The following is a 13,015-nucleotide window of genomic DNA, read 5'->3' on the forward strand; positions in this document are numbered from 1 at the left end:
TTTTAATACTGCAGGCTATTTTTTTTTTACCTTTTGATTTGTATTTTTTATTTTGCCTCCAGCCAGGCAAAAATGACCTATTTGTTCAGGCAATTGTTTTATTAATACGGGGCTGTCAGCTGAGTCCTCTTTGATGTTATTTAGGGACACAGACAGCCATAAGTTTTTGAGTTTATTTATTTTTTCTAATTTAGACCCTTGATCTAGTGTGTGGGGGGGGGGGAGCATTTAAGCAAACTTTAATGTAATTTTGAAGCCTACCAGTTTTTTTTGTAGGTCTAATTAGTTGTTTACAGAGGGAATTAGCATTTTCCCATGTAAGTTGTTTAAACAACAAGTCTCGTGCTCTGGAAGATGGAAGAACCTTATCCAGAGCAGTTTTTAATCTAGCCACAAAATTCTGGTACATTTTATCCTGGCGTTGGTGTATATTAGTAAGGTTAGTGGGCTTATGTTCAGGTGAAGGAAGATTTTTACATGCCGCTACAGTCAACTTATTAATTTAGATTAAGACATTTTTTGGTAGGGCAGTCTGTTTGTGTACCTTAGTATATTTGTCTGTTCCCATGAACATAGAAAGGGAAATTTTCTCAGCCTTAACCTTATCATCGTGTTTCTTAAGGAAGGCATGTACTTGGTCCTCATATTCCATGCGAAATAATACATACATTCCTGAAGGAAGAACAGTCTTGGCAAGATTATGCCAGTCATAAGGGGTCATCCAAGTGGTTGATAACATGTCAATAATTTGATAAGTATAAGGGGAGTTATGACCTGTTGTCTGAACAGCTAACTATAATTCTTTTAGAGTTTTTATAGGGATGGCCTCCTATGCAGGGCCATCGCCATTAGCACGAGTCAAGGTCGGAGGTCCGGCCACGGGAAAGGCAAATGAAAAATCTCCCGTCTTACTGGCCTCCCTTGCTGATCCTAGAATGCCACCCAGCGGCCCTCGATGGGCCTTGATATGATTAGATTATTATGTAATGCAATGTTAGGTTTGGTAACAACTGGAAAAAGGTTAGCGGTTGGGTGGGAGGGTTTATCATTTTTGAAAGTTAATTTATCTAGCATTTCAGTATATTCATGATCATTAAACTCATCCTCTGACTGGGAAAGGGATTCCTTTAATACGGGAGCAGAGGCTTGAGCGAATAATGACGTGTTTAGATCATTATTGTTTTTAGGATTATCCTGAACTTTATTCTGTTGGCCTTCCCACAATTCTGCCTCAGTGGCATCAACCAACAAATCTCTAATTTGTACCCACAGGACAGAGCCTGTCTCGGAACCTGAGATGGTCCATGAAGGGCATAAAACTCTTTCACTTCTTTTCCTACTTTCTTCCAAGTTTTCAGTGACAAACTACCTTCTTCTGGAAACCACGGGCATACCCGTAATATAAATTCATAAAGTTGCAGTAGAGCTTTCTTATTTACTTTAATACCACGTGTTTCAATCATGTTTTTTAATATAGATAGAAAAAGATCTCTGTTTTTGGTCTGCTGTTGACCCATGGTCTCGTGGTGCTTTTGTTCACTCAAGCAAAGATTTCTTTTAACTGTGCTGTCCGGCCCGTGTCCCTCGCAGGAACTTGCGGAGGCATCTTAGCTAAGGTCTGTCCGTATAAATCCCGGACCAGGCTACTCCGAAGAGCAGATGACCGTTATGCCGTATGACGTTCCTCCACGGGAATCGCGGGTGCAGCCCACTCAGACTCCGTAGCCACGAGGCCGTGGAGCCGTATTCATACACTCTCACACACACACAGCACCACGAGCATTCACTCTTAGAAAAACTTCTCACTATTTCAAACTGATCACCCTTTATCAGCGAGCTCTGGACGCTCCAGTGAGGATCCTATCCCTGACTGTTTAAAAGAGGGTATTTTAAGGGAATCACATTCACACTCACACACAAGAAGGGAGATAGCTTACCCAACACGATCTCTTCGTTACTCACCTCTTCTTTGGGTGGAAGACTCAATGAAATGAAATGAAATGTCGGGGCCCCACGTTCGGGCGCCACCTGCCGCGGACCAGCACAGTAGTACACGATGAGGCCACCTCAGGGTTGAGAGAAGCGTGCAGGGTGGTCAGGGTGTCAGTGAAAGAAATGACAAACAGTAGCACTTCAAGAGTGAAAATCTGAGTGTAATTTTCTTTGAGTTTGTGACCAGTATATATATATTTTCCAAAAGCACAGAAACAATGAATATCAATGAAATCAGCTAGCTCATGGGCTCAGCCTATCACCATCAGGGTGGTGATTTACATAACAAGCAATGACCTTTATAGAAGAAAGAAGGAAGTTTAGAAAGACAATAAGGGATTAAAGTTTTGTAGTTCTAGAAAGACGGGATAAGGTTTTTTAGCATTCTTGTAGTGGTTCCTGGTGGTCAGTTATCTTTTGATAAGCTTCTGTCTTTTTCAGGGAACTTCCGCTGTACTTCCTTTGCTTCAGGGTGTTTTGCTGTTCTCCCCCTGCTTGCTGGTTGCCCAGCCGGACCTAGGGACCGTGGCAAAAGCCATTCCTAAAGGTCACTGCAGGGGGAGGTGCAGCAGGTATGTCTTCAGAGGGTTTTGCTGTTCTCCCCCTGCGCCGGACCTAGGGACGGTTAGCCCTAAAGGTCACTGCAGGGGGAGGTGCAGCAGAGCAGAACAGGCAGACTGACTGAAATACACTGCTGAGGGGAGCCGCAGGCAAGACAGGAGAGGTCTGCTGCCTCATGTGGGTTAGCTCCCTGGCTAGGAATGGGACTTAGGTGCTGAGGCTTAACCACTAGGCCACCAGGGAGGCCCTGATTATAGTCATTCTAATGGATGTCAGCAGCTCTTTCTGCCTGTTTGTGTCCAAGCAAGTGTGGTCTTCTCCTTTTCATTTCCCAATAAATCTACCCTTTTAAAATTGTAAAAAAAAAAATTGTAATGGATGTGAAGTGGTATCTCCTTGTGGTTTTGTTTTGTATTTCCCTAATGATTAGTGGAGCCATCTTTTCATGCATTTATTGGCCGTTTGGGTATCTTCTTTGAAGAAATATTTATTCAAGTCCTTTGCTTGCTTTTTAATAAAGTTATTTAGTTTTTGTTGTTGAGTTATTATAGGAGTCCTTTACATATTTTAAATATTAATCTCTTATCAAATATATTATTTTCAAATATTTTTTCCCATTCTGTAGATTGTCTTTGTACTCTTGATAGTGTTATTTGATGCAGAGAACATTGTTTTTACTTTTGATGAAGTATACAATTTAAATTTTTTGATTTCTTTATGCATACAAGAACTGGGGTGTAAGCCAGAGGTGCAAGGGGTGAGAGGATTCACCAGAGAGAGTGGGGAGCAGAACAGGCAGATCTACTGAAATAAACAGGCAGATCTACTGAGGGGAGCAGTGGGCAAGGCAGAAGAGGTCTGCTGCACCATGTGAGTTACTCCCTGGCCGGCCATGAATCAAATTCATTCTGCAGTGTTTGGCGATAGCTTGATAGCACGGACTTTATCCCCTGAGCCACCAGGGAGGCCCCTACAGTTTACTTTTTATGATCTATGCTTTTGGTGTCATATCTAAGAAATCATTGCCAAATCCATTATATCATCAATCTTATGTTTTTCTGAGAGTTTTATCGTTTTTTAGTCATTTTAGGTCTTTGACCCATTTTGAGTTCATTTTTAGTTATTGTGTAAGGTAACGGTCCAACTTTTTTTTTTTCCTCTGAATGTGAGATGATTAATTCTCACAGCACCATTTTTTTGAAAAAACTCATTTCCCCAATGAAATTTTAGTGCCCTTGTCGAAAATCATTGAACATATATGCAAAGGTTTGTTCCTGGGTTTTCCATTCCTCTGATCTGTATGTCTTCCAAATGACTTTTTTTTTTTTAAAGATTTATTTGTGCATACAAGAGCTGGGGTGCAGTCCAGAGGTGCAGGGGTGGGGGTGTTTGAGAGGATTCACCAGAGAGACTGGGTTGCAGAACAGGCAGATCTACTGAAATACACTGCTGAGGGAAGCAGCAGGCAAGTCAGGAGAGGTCTGCTGCGCAATGTGGGCAGCTCCCCAGCTGGGAATCGAACTCGTGCTGCAGCAGCCACAGACAGCCTTGCAGGTTGCATCTTAACCCCTTGCACCACCAGGGAGGCCCTGTCTTGTTGTTTTTTTTTTTTAAGATTTATTTATTTTTATGCATACAAGAGCTGGGGTACAGGCCAGAGGTGTGGGGGGGTTAGGAGGATTCACCAGAGACAGAGTGCAAAACAGAACAGAACAGGCAGATGGACTAAAATACACTGCTGAGGGGAGCAGCGGGCGAGTCAGGAGAGGTCTGCTGTGCCATGTGGGTTTCTTCCTGGTCTGCCATCCAACTCATGCTGCAGAGTTTGCGGATAGCTTCATAGGTTGCGTCTTAGCCCCTTGCACCACCAGGGGTTGTGTTTTAAAACACACCTGACTCAAAATAAGGGGGTTGCAATTGTATGGGGAATATAAAAATAAAATTTTTTTTAAAAAATAAATAAATGTGATATTTAAAAAAAAAAACACACACACACACCTGACTTCTGTTTTGAAGTCATTTTAGGGCCTCCCTGGTGGCGTAGGAGATTGAGCGCAGTGCTGTAAGGCTGTCTGCGTCCTTTGTGGTTCAAGTTCGATCCTGGGCTGGCTGGGGAGCAACTCACATGGTGCAGCAGACCTCTCCTGTCTCCCCTGCTACTCCCCTCAGCAGTGTATTTCAGTAGATCTGCCTGTTCTGCTCCCGGCTCTCTCTGGCTGATCTTCTCACCCCCTGTGACTCTAGCCTGTACCCCACTTCTTAAAAAAAAGTAAAGTCATTTTAATTATAGTTTCTTTTTGTGTGATTGTGCCATCAAATGAATACTTTGTTTCATTTTGCTTGTGATGTTTGGAGACATTTTATTTTGTTTTATAATACATGGTTCCAAAGTCAAATCTAAGCTTTGTATATAAACAAGGTATATTGAGAGATTACTGTCTATTTCTATTTCATACCATCCCATGCTCCCACTTAAAATACATCCTTTTTCTTCAAATATAAGAACCCAGATTCACCTCATCCTAGATTAATGAGAGCGTGTATATACTTTTCTGTACCTTGCTTTTTTTTCCCACACTGAACTGTTATGTCCTAGAGATGACTCCTTTGTTTGTATGTACAGTAGTGGCTGGCAGACTATCTCTTTCTGTAAATAAATTTTACTGGAATAAAGTGATGCCCATTTGTTTAATAATTGCCTGTGGCTGCTCACTCTCTACAATAGCAAAGCTGGGTAACTGAGACAGTAACCATATAAAACACAAGCCTCAAATAGTTTTTGTACCTTTTTTTTTTTTAAAGATTTATTTATTTTATTTATACAAGCACTGGGTACAGTCAGAAGTGTGGGAGGGTGAGAGAATTCACCAGAGCCAGAGCGGGGAGCAGAGCAGGCAGAAGGACCAAAGAACACTGCTGAGGGGAGCAGCGGGCGGCAGGAGAGGTCTGTGCGCCATGTGGGACCCTCCTCCAGGGTGGCCAGGGAGCAGCCGGGGATTGAACCGGCGCTGCAGAGGCTGCAGGCAGCTTCGCAACCCAGCGCTCAACCTCTGCGCCACCAGGGAGGCCCAGTTTTTGTCCCTTTTTAAAGCATTTTCTGACTCAGGATGTATAATGAATAATATTTGGTTCCTTTTTTATCACTGCATTGTTGTCCATTAGAGGTACTAGAGGTGATTCAGCTAGTCCCTTGTGTGGACATTTGGGTTGTTCTTAGTCCCTTTTTTTTTTTTTTTAAAGATTTGTTTATGCATACGAGAGCTGGGGTGCACGCCAGAGGTGCGGGGGTGGGCCACCAGAGTATGTACCAGAGACAGTGGGCAGCAGAACAAGCAGATTCACTGAAATACACTGCTGAGGGGAGCAGCAGGCGAGTCAGGAGAGGTCTGCTGCACTACATGGGTTAGCTCCCTGGCCAGGGATCGAACTTGTGGTGCAGTGGCTGCGGATTGCTTGATAGTGCTGAGATTTAACCCTTTGCGCCACCTCTTCTTAGTCTTCTGCTATTACAAATAGTGCTGTAAATCATAATGATAAAGTTTCCCTCAAAGATTCTGGGGACATTATGAATTCTTTCTCAACCTTTCCTGCCCATCTTCAGATATCTTCAGTGCAATAAAAGACAGCTGTCAGTAGAGATGGTTGCCTTTCTGCCCATTAAGTAACAAAGTTTCAGTCCTTTTTTGTTGGGTATGTGATGTTGAACACCTGAGTGATTTCAACTCTGATTTAACTCACTATACTTAGGCCAAGTAACCACAATCTAGTCCAGAGAAGATGGAACTGTTCTTTTGAGTCCTTTTCCATTTCTTTTTGAAAGATGAAAGACAGTTCCATTTCTGAAGAGAACTTAGGTAAATATTTTCCTTTTCTTTTTAGCTGAGCTCCTCGCCAAAAAACAGCCATTAAAAACCAGTGAAGTGTACTCCGACGATGAGGAGGAGGAAGAGGATGACAAGTCCAGCGAAAAATCAGACCGCTCATCTCGAACATCTTCATCTGATGAGGAAGAAGAGTAAGCTGTTGTACATGTTGGTCTTTTAGTCAGGATAGGTGGGTTCTTGGAGGAGAAGCTCAACGTAGTTCCTTAAATCTCCCCATTTTGACCATGTACTCTGGTTTGGTCTGTTCACTGAATTGCTGGACTGAGTTCCTCAGCACTCAGAATATGCTTCTGCTTTTGCCTCTTAGCCTGTAACCTTGACATTTCATCAGGGCCTGGCAGTTAGGAAATTCATGTCAGGAGCTTCCATTATTTTCTTGTTCTGTAGATTATCTGGGATGGCAGCCTCAGTCAAAACAGTTAACACTGCCAGTTAAGAACAGAATTCTATTACAGCTCTCTTGGTGCTTCGTTTTTTTTCTACCTATAGTGTTAATCACATGTAGTTTGGTTAAGTTTTGAGAAATTGGTATTATTTATTTATTTTGATTTGTTTTTATGATGAACACTTTTCCCAGTGCCCTTTGTTCCTCATAGGAAAGAAGAGATCCCTCCAAAGTCGCAACCAGTCTCCTTACCTGACGAACTGAATCGGGTTCGATTATCACGGCATAAGTTGGAACGCTGGTGTCACATGCCCTTCTTTGCTAAAACTGTCACGGGATGTTTTGTGCGGATTGGCATTGGAAACCACAATAGCAAGCCAGTTTACCGGGTTGGTGTTTCTTTCCGTGGTCAACTGTTCATGTTTTAAACACAGTGGTTCTCATTTGGGAGAACTAGGAGCTGCTGAACAAATGTCACCCTTCTTCCACCACTTGATGGGAACATGGACTCCAATTAAGATACCCACAGAATAATGACAGTCTGCAATAACTAGGGAGCAGGCATGACCTGCTGCTGGAAAGAGTTCTTGGAGCCCAAGGGACTGAGAGGTTTGGATTGAGAGTAAATTCTCTATCCTCTGTTAATATAAAAATGAGGAGACATTGATGAAGTAGTCACTGGAAGTTACATAATCTGGAAGTTTTGTTTATTTGGAAAATAAATGAAAAGTTTCCATGTTATATAACAAGTGACTTCTTGAACAGGGAATTATATTGTGGTTTAAAAAAAATTACAGAAACTCCCCTCTAACCTAATAGAGGTTATTTGATGGATTCCAGCACTTCTTCTATGGTCTAAATGACTGAACCATAACATTTAATTTTTATTTTTATTTGTTTATTTTATTTTTTTTTTTTTTGCTTTGCTTTTTTATTATTCTGGCTTGTCTGGCTTTTAACATGTGCTCACTTCCTGTGAGACCCAGTAGCCATGCCATGCCATGTCTCAAGAAGCTTTACAATAGAAACTCACCTCCCTGGTCTTCACACTCGGTTTATAAAACTGCCCTCTGAAATCCCAAATATATCCCTTAGTATAGAGTTAAGTTGGAGGGAGAACTTCGAACAGGCCCACCAAGCTAACTGCCTCCTTTCCTGGCACTTGTTTACAGCAGGCACAGAGCTTCTTAATGCTTGATGCTCATGAGTGCTAAACCTAAGAAAGGTGCCCAAGATACTAGGCACCTGTGGGCCCCTCTCAATGCTGCATCCAGGTCAACAGAGCCAAAGGGAGAGGGGAGTGGAGAGCTCTGCAAGTCTGTTTTTGACTGTTGTCTCTGTCTTTCGCTTAGGTTGCTGAGATAACGGGTGTTGTAGAAACTGCCAAAGTTTACCAGCTGGGAGGCACCAGGACAAACAAAGGGCTGCAGCTACGGTAGGAGAGGTGTTTCTCTGGTCACATCTGCTCCCACTGCACACGGGCACTCCCTGTTTGGGCTGACGCTCTCTCCCAGTTTGATGTTTCTCCTTACACTGAGCACTGTTTTGTCCACACAGGGAGCTTGGAGAGAAACTTGTATACTGCCTGCACCTGTAGGGAATGTGGAAAATGTTTCTCCCATAAGGGGAAATCAGAGAATATGAAGTGGTAAAACATATATAAAATGAAAAAGCCCAGTTGGGGGGATGGGGTGGTGACATACATCTGAGAAGGTGTAAACTTCTCTTTCATGTATTGTAAACCACTGTTGCCTCAATAGAGAAAAAAAAATTTTTCAAGTCCAGTTGTGAGAGCCCCTCCTATAGCCCTGCAGGCATTTATTTCCTTTGTGAGCGTGGTCAGGAGACCTCTTTCTGGTACTGACTGTAATCACTAACTGACATGATCTTTGACAAATCAAATCACCACTCTGGACTTACTTTCCTCTTCAATATCATGATATTACTGAATACCTGCTATGAGGAAACAGTATTATAGGCATCAGGATAGAGGCAAAAACAAGAGAGATACACGGTTGTGGGGGGAACAGTTAAACAGTTGGGGTAGGGCGTGGCTATGATATGCAGAGTTGCTGTTCCTAGAAGAATGGCAGAGTCACTTAACGTTGCTTGCACTGCAGTAAACTTGCACATTCTTGGAGATGCTGTCTCTTTTCTCATGTAGGCATGGCAATGACCAACGAGTGTTCCGCCTAGAGTTTGTCTCAAACCAAGAATTCACTGAAAGTGAATTCATGAAGTGGAAAGAAGCGGTAAGTAGATAACACCCAGCAGTTCGTGAAAATTCTGAGTCTCTGTCCAAAATCTCTTAATAACCTTTATCTCATTTTGATCCAGATGTTCTCTGCTGGCATGCAACTCCCCACCCTGGATGAAATCAATAAGAAGGAATTATCCATTAAAGAAGCCCTTAATTATAAATTCAACGACCAGGACATTGAAGAGGTAAGAATCCTGGGGCCTCAAAGCCTGGAAGTTCATCAAGAACCATATTTACACAAGATCATGACTTTCTTTTCTTTCCCTGTATCTTGACAGTTATAGCTCTACTATTATGACATGAAGTTGAGGGAAAACTAACCTTGCTGCTTTATTCTTTCTGGTTCATCAAGGTTTTTTCGATGCTTTCTCATTGAAGTCATAGACTAAAGAAGTATATTCAAGTTCAGGGATCTGTATTCTGCTAGGCTTGGTCCTTTAAGAGTTTTCTTTCTCCAAAACATTTTAGTAAAAGTCTTTGATGTCTGTTCTCTTGGACAGTGGCTAGCCTTACAGTACCAGGCCCTTGGGCTGCTGCTGTTTATTGGTGCATGTTCCTTCAGACTGTCCCAGAAGAATCTCCGTGACCCTGGAAGCAGCATAGTATCCCTTGGAATGAACTGGCTCTCTCTCTGGGACATGACACTGCTATAGGAAGAGCAGCCCCCTTTTAAATATCTGCTTGCTTGCTTCCAAAATGGGCTCATTCAGCCTGTCTACAAAACTAGTTTAGGAATACCTCACTGCTGGTATCTCCTCTCTGGTACAGATTGTAAAAGAGAAAGAAAGGTTCAGAAAAGCTCCACCCAACTATGCTATGAAGAAGACTCAGCTGCTAAAGGAAAAGGTAAGGACTTGTGCTTGCCCTTTTTGCCCCATTCTGTAAGGAGATGATGGAACTTGTTCGTCCTCTGCCCAGTTAGCGGGTAGAGTTACTGCACTCACTTGACTGTAGGCAGCGCAGTGCTGTCTTGGTACCTGGAGAGCATTCCTTGCCCACGTTCCTTTCTGTCCATTGAAACTGATCTCGCTTTTTCTCTTCCCCTCACTGTCTAGGCACTTTAGTATCATGTGTCATGAGATACCCTGGGCTGGTTTCAGCACTGGGTCGATGTAGTTGTGGTTGGGTGGTTTCCATTCTTCAAGTCAGGGTAGAATGAACTGTGCTAGAGTGTTAGCCACATGGGACCGGGCTTCTGAAGTTAATTTACACATCACTGCTGCCCTGGACCCAGAAGCAGCTAGCTATATGGAAACATGGTAGACAGTGTTGCTACTTTAATAAAAACTACAGTGTTTATATATTTGTAAAATTGGTTTTTAGTGTTCTTTCACATCTCGTGTCATTTTGTTCATCACTGAAGATAGCTTACCTGTGCTACAAGGAAGGGGACACTTGATATAGAACCACTCATAACCCAGAACTCATACTTCCCTCTGTGTGCAGGCCATGGCTGAGGACCAGGGGGATCAAGACAAGGCCAAACAAATCCAAGACCAGCTGAATGAACTGGAGGAGCGGGCAGAGGCCCTGGACCGCCAGCGAACCAAGAACATCTCTGCCATAAGGTGCGTTACTGAGCCTGATTTGGTTGGGCTCCTATCCTCCTTAGCCCTTAGGCCTTGCCAGAATTATCAGGCAGGCCTGTGGCCTTGTACACTCTGTGCTGCATAGCTCCATGTATCTCCGGGGTCAGGCTCCCTGACTCCCTCCCTCCTGTCACAGTCCACTGACTCGCTCCTCTTACTCACTCCACAGTTACATCAACCAGCGGAACCGGGAGTGGAACATTGTGGAGTCTGAAAAGGCCCTTGTGGTGAGTAAGAATTTTATGTGTATAATTGAAAACCGTTGTAATTAATAAATGATAATGAAATCTCTGTATCTTGCTCGTGCTTTTTTTCTTAGTTATTGAAGTAACGTATACCCTTAACATACTCACTCTTTCCGTATGCACACCTAGCCCCATATGGTTTGGTTTATAAGGAAAAGCAATCTTCTGCCTTGTCTTAGCCCTCCCCATCTTAGAATCTACTCCACGGGTATTCATATTGTTTTGTCAGCTTGCAATTTTGTTCTTTGGTTGTTGCTCCATGTCTGTCCTGGTGTTCTTGATAGCTTCTGAAATTTTTCAGGGCCTTGCAACCGTTATTTAGTTGTAAGCTTATGATGACTGGGGCGCGTAGTGGTGGTGGGGCGGGAGTGGGTGATAGAGTTCTATAATGTAAGCACTCTGTTTCAGGCTGAAAGTCACAACATGAAAAACCAACAGATGGATCCCTTTACCAGGCGACAGTGCAAACCTACCATCGTTTCTAATGTGAGTGCCTAAAGAGGGCATTTTTAGTCAGGACCTAGATTCTGGGATAGAAAATGAATTCCACTAGGAGATTAATAAAGAGGTTAAAAATAATGTTGTCTTAGTGGGATTTGCTTGCCTGAAACGCTTGGGTCTGGATACTTCCTTTTTTATCTTGCTGTAAGACATATAGGTAGTGAAAACCTGGCATGGATTTGTGGAAACCTGTGGGACTAACCTCCCTGTGCTGGGGTGGGTTTACAGTGCAGCAAACTGCAGAGCTGTTTTTGTTTTTTGTTTTTTTTTTTTAAGATTGATTTATTTATGCATACTAGAATTGGGATACAGGCCAGAGGTGCGGGGGGTGAGTGGATTCACCAGAGACAGAATGGGGAACAGAACAGGCAGACGGACTGAAATACACTGTTGAGGGGAGCAGCAGGCGAGACAGGAGAGGTCTGCTGCGCCATGTGGGTAGCCCCCTGCCTGGCCAGGAGATCGAACTCAATGCTGCAGTGGCTGCAGATAGCTTCATAGTGCTGTGTTTAACCCCTTGCACCAGGGTGGCCCTGACTGCAGAACTTTTAATTGCCTCTTTTTGCTACCATTGAGTTGCTAATGGGTTCACCAGCTTATAATGTTAGTGGTTCTAGGTAGAAAAGAATCTGGTGTTGTCTCACTGATTACTTGATGATAAAAGATCTGATATTCTGTGTACTCCAAATACTACTAGAATTGAAATATGGAAATGTGGTTCTTTGAACTCAGTTTCTTTCTGTTATTTAGTTATGTGTACTACATAGAAATAAACCTTAGCTTATAAGTTGTTATAAAGCTTCAAAGAAAAAAGAGAAAGAAAGAATCTGGAAGTGAGTGTTGAACAATCTCCACAATAACTTATTTTCTTTCTCAGTCCAGAGACCCAGCTGTTCAGGCTGCCATCTTGGCCCAGCTGAATGCAAAATATGGTTCTGGAGTATTACCAGATGCTCCAAAGGAAATGAGCAAGGCAAGTATGACCTACAGTACTAGGCTGCTGACCTGCACACTGCAGCAAGCCCCTGTCTAGTCTGGGCTTGATTTTCCCAGCTGGGGGAAAATGGTGTCCCATTTGAGGTCCTTTCTCCATCCCACTTGTTTACACATTTAACAAACAGCTGCAGACAGGTTGTGAATTTTGTTCTTGACTGTGGCTTTACACAGCTGATAACTAACCCTCTACTCCTTATTTTCTCATATGTAAAATGGGGAGAATAGCAAATACTCTACTTACTTCACAGGACAAATAAGGGGGGCAGATGACATGTAAGGATTAGATAGTTGTAAAGGTGAAAGCTCTTTGAAAACTAAAATGTTAAACTCATAGAAACTACCAATTTTGAAGCAGTTTAAAAAAAAAAAAAAAGCAGTTTTCTACCTAAGTTAGATCTTTTCCTTTGGTGCCCAAGCTCTTCCAGGAATCCCTGAAATTTCAGCTCAGAAGGCAGCTTCTTATCTTACCGCCACTCTTTACCCTCACACCACAGCATGAACCTTCCTTCTCCTCTTTGCTTTTAGGCTTCTGAAAAGAAACCTCTTTGTCTCTGACCTCTGCTGTCCTCCCTCTGGAGAAGGAGTTAGAAGAGGGCCTTAAT

General features: G+C 42.8%; 1 protein-coding gene across 1 annotated transcript in view; it reads left to right on the forward strand.

The window, feature by feature from the left end:
- RTF1 (RTF1 homolog, Paf1/RNA polymerase II complex component) overlaps positions 1-13,015 on the forward strand; it is a 65,030-nt gene that overhangs the window by 49,084 nt on the left and 2,931 nt on the right. The window contains exons 7-16 of the mRNA XM_037502258.2: positions 6,433-6,568; positions 7,034-7,211; positions 8,175-8,257; positions 8,987-9,074; positions 9,160-9,267; positions 9,851-9,928; positions 10,529-10,650; positions 10,841-10,898; positions 11,325-11,402; positions 12,295-12,390. Coding sequence (XP_037358155.1) covers positions 6,433-6,568; positions 7,034-7,211; positions 8,175-8,257; positions 8,987-9,074; positions 9,160-9,267; positions 9,851-9,928; positions 10,529-10,650; positions 10,841-10,898; positions 11,325-11,402; positions 12,295-12,390 — 1,025 coding nt within the window. The remainder of the gene's footprint in view (positions 1-6,432; positions 6,569-7,033; positions 7,212-8,174; positions 8,258-8,986; positions 9,075-9,159; positions 9,268-9,850; positions 9,929-10,528; positions 10,651-10,840; positions 10,899-11,324; positions 11,403-12,294; positions 12,391-13,015) is intronic.

The sequence above is a fragment of the Talpa occidentalis genome, unplaced genomic scaffold, assembly GCF_014898055.3.
Source record: "Talpa occidentalis isolate TD23 unplaced genomic scaffold, MPIMG_talOcc4v2.1 talOcc4.11, whole genome shotgun sequence".
NCBI lineage: Eukaryota > Metazoa > Chordata > Mammalia > Eulipotyphla > Talpidae > Talpa > Talpa occidentalis.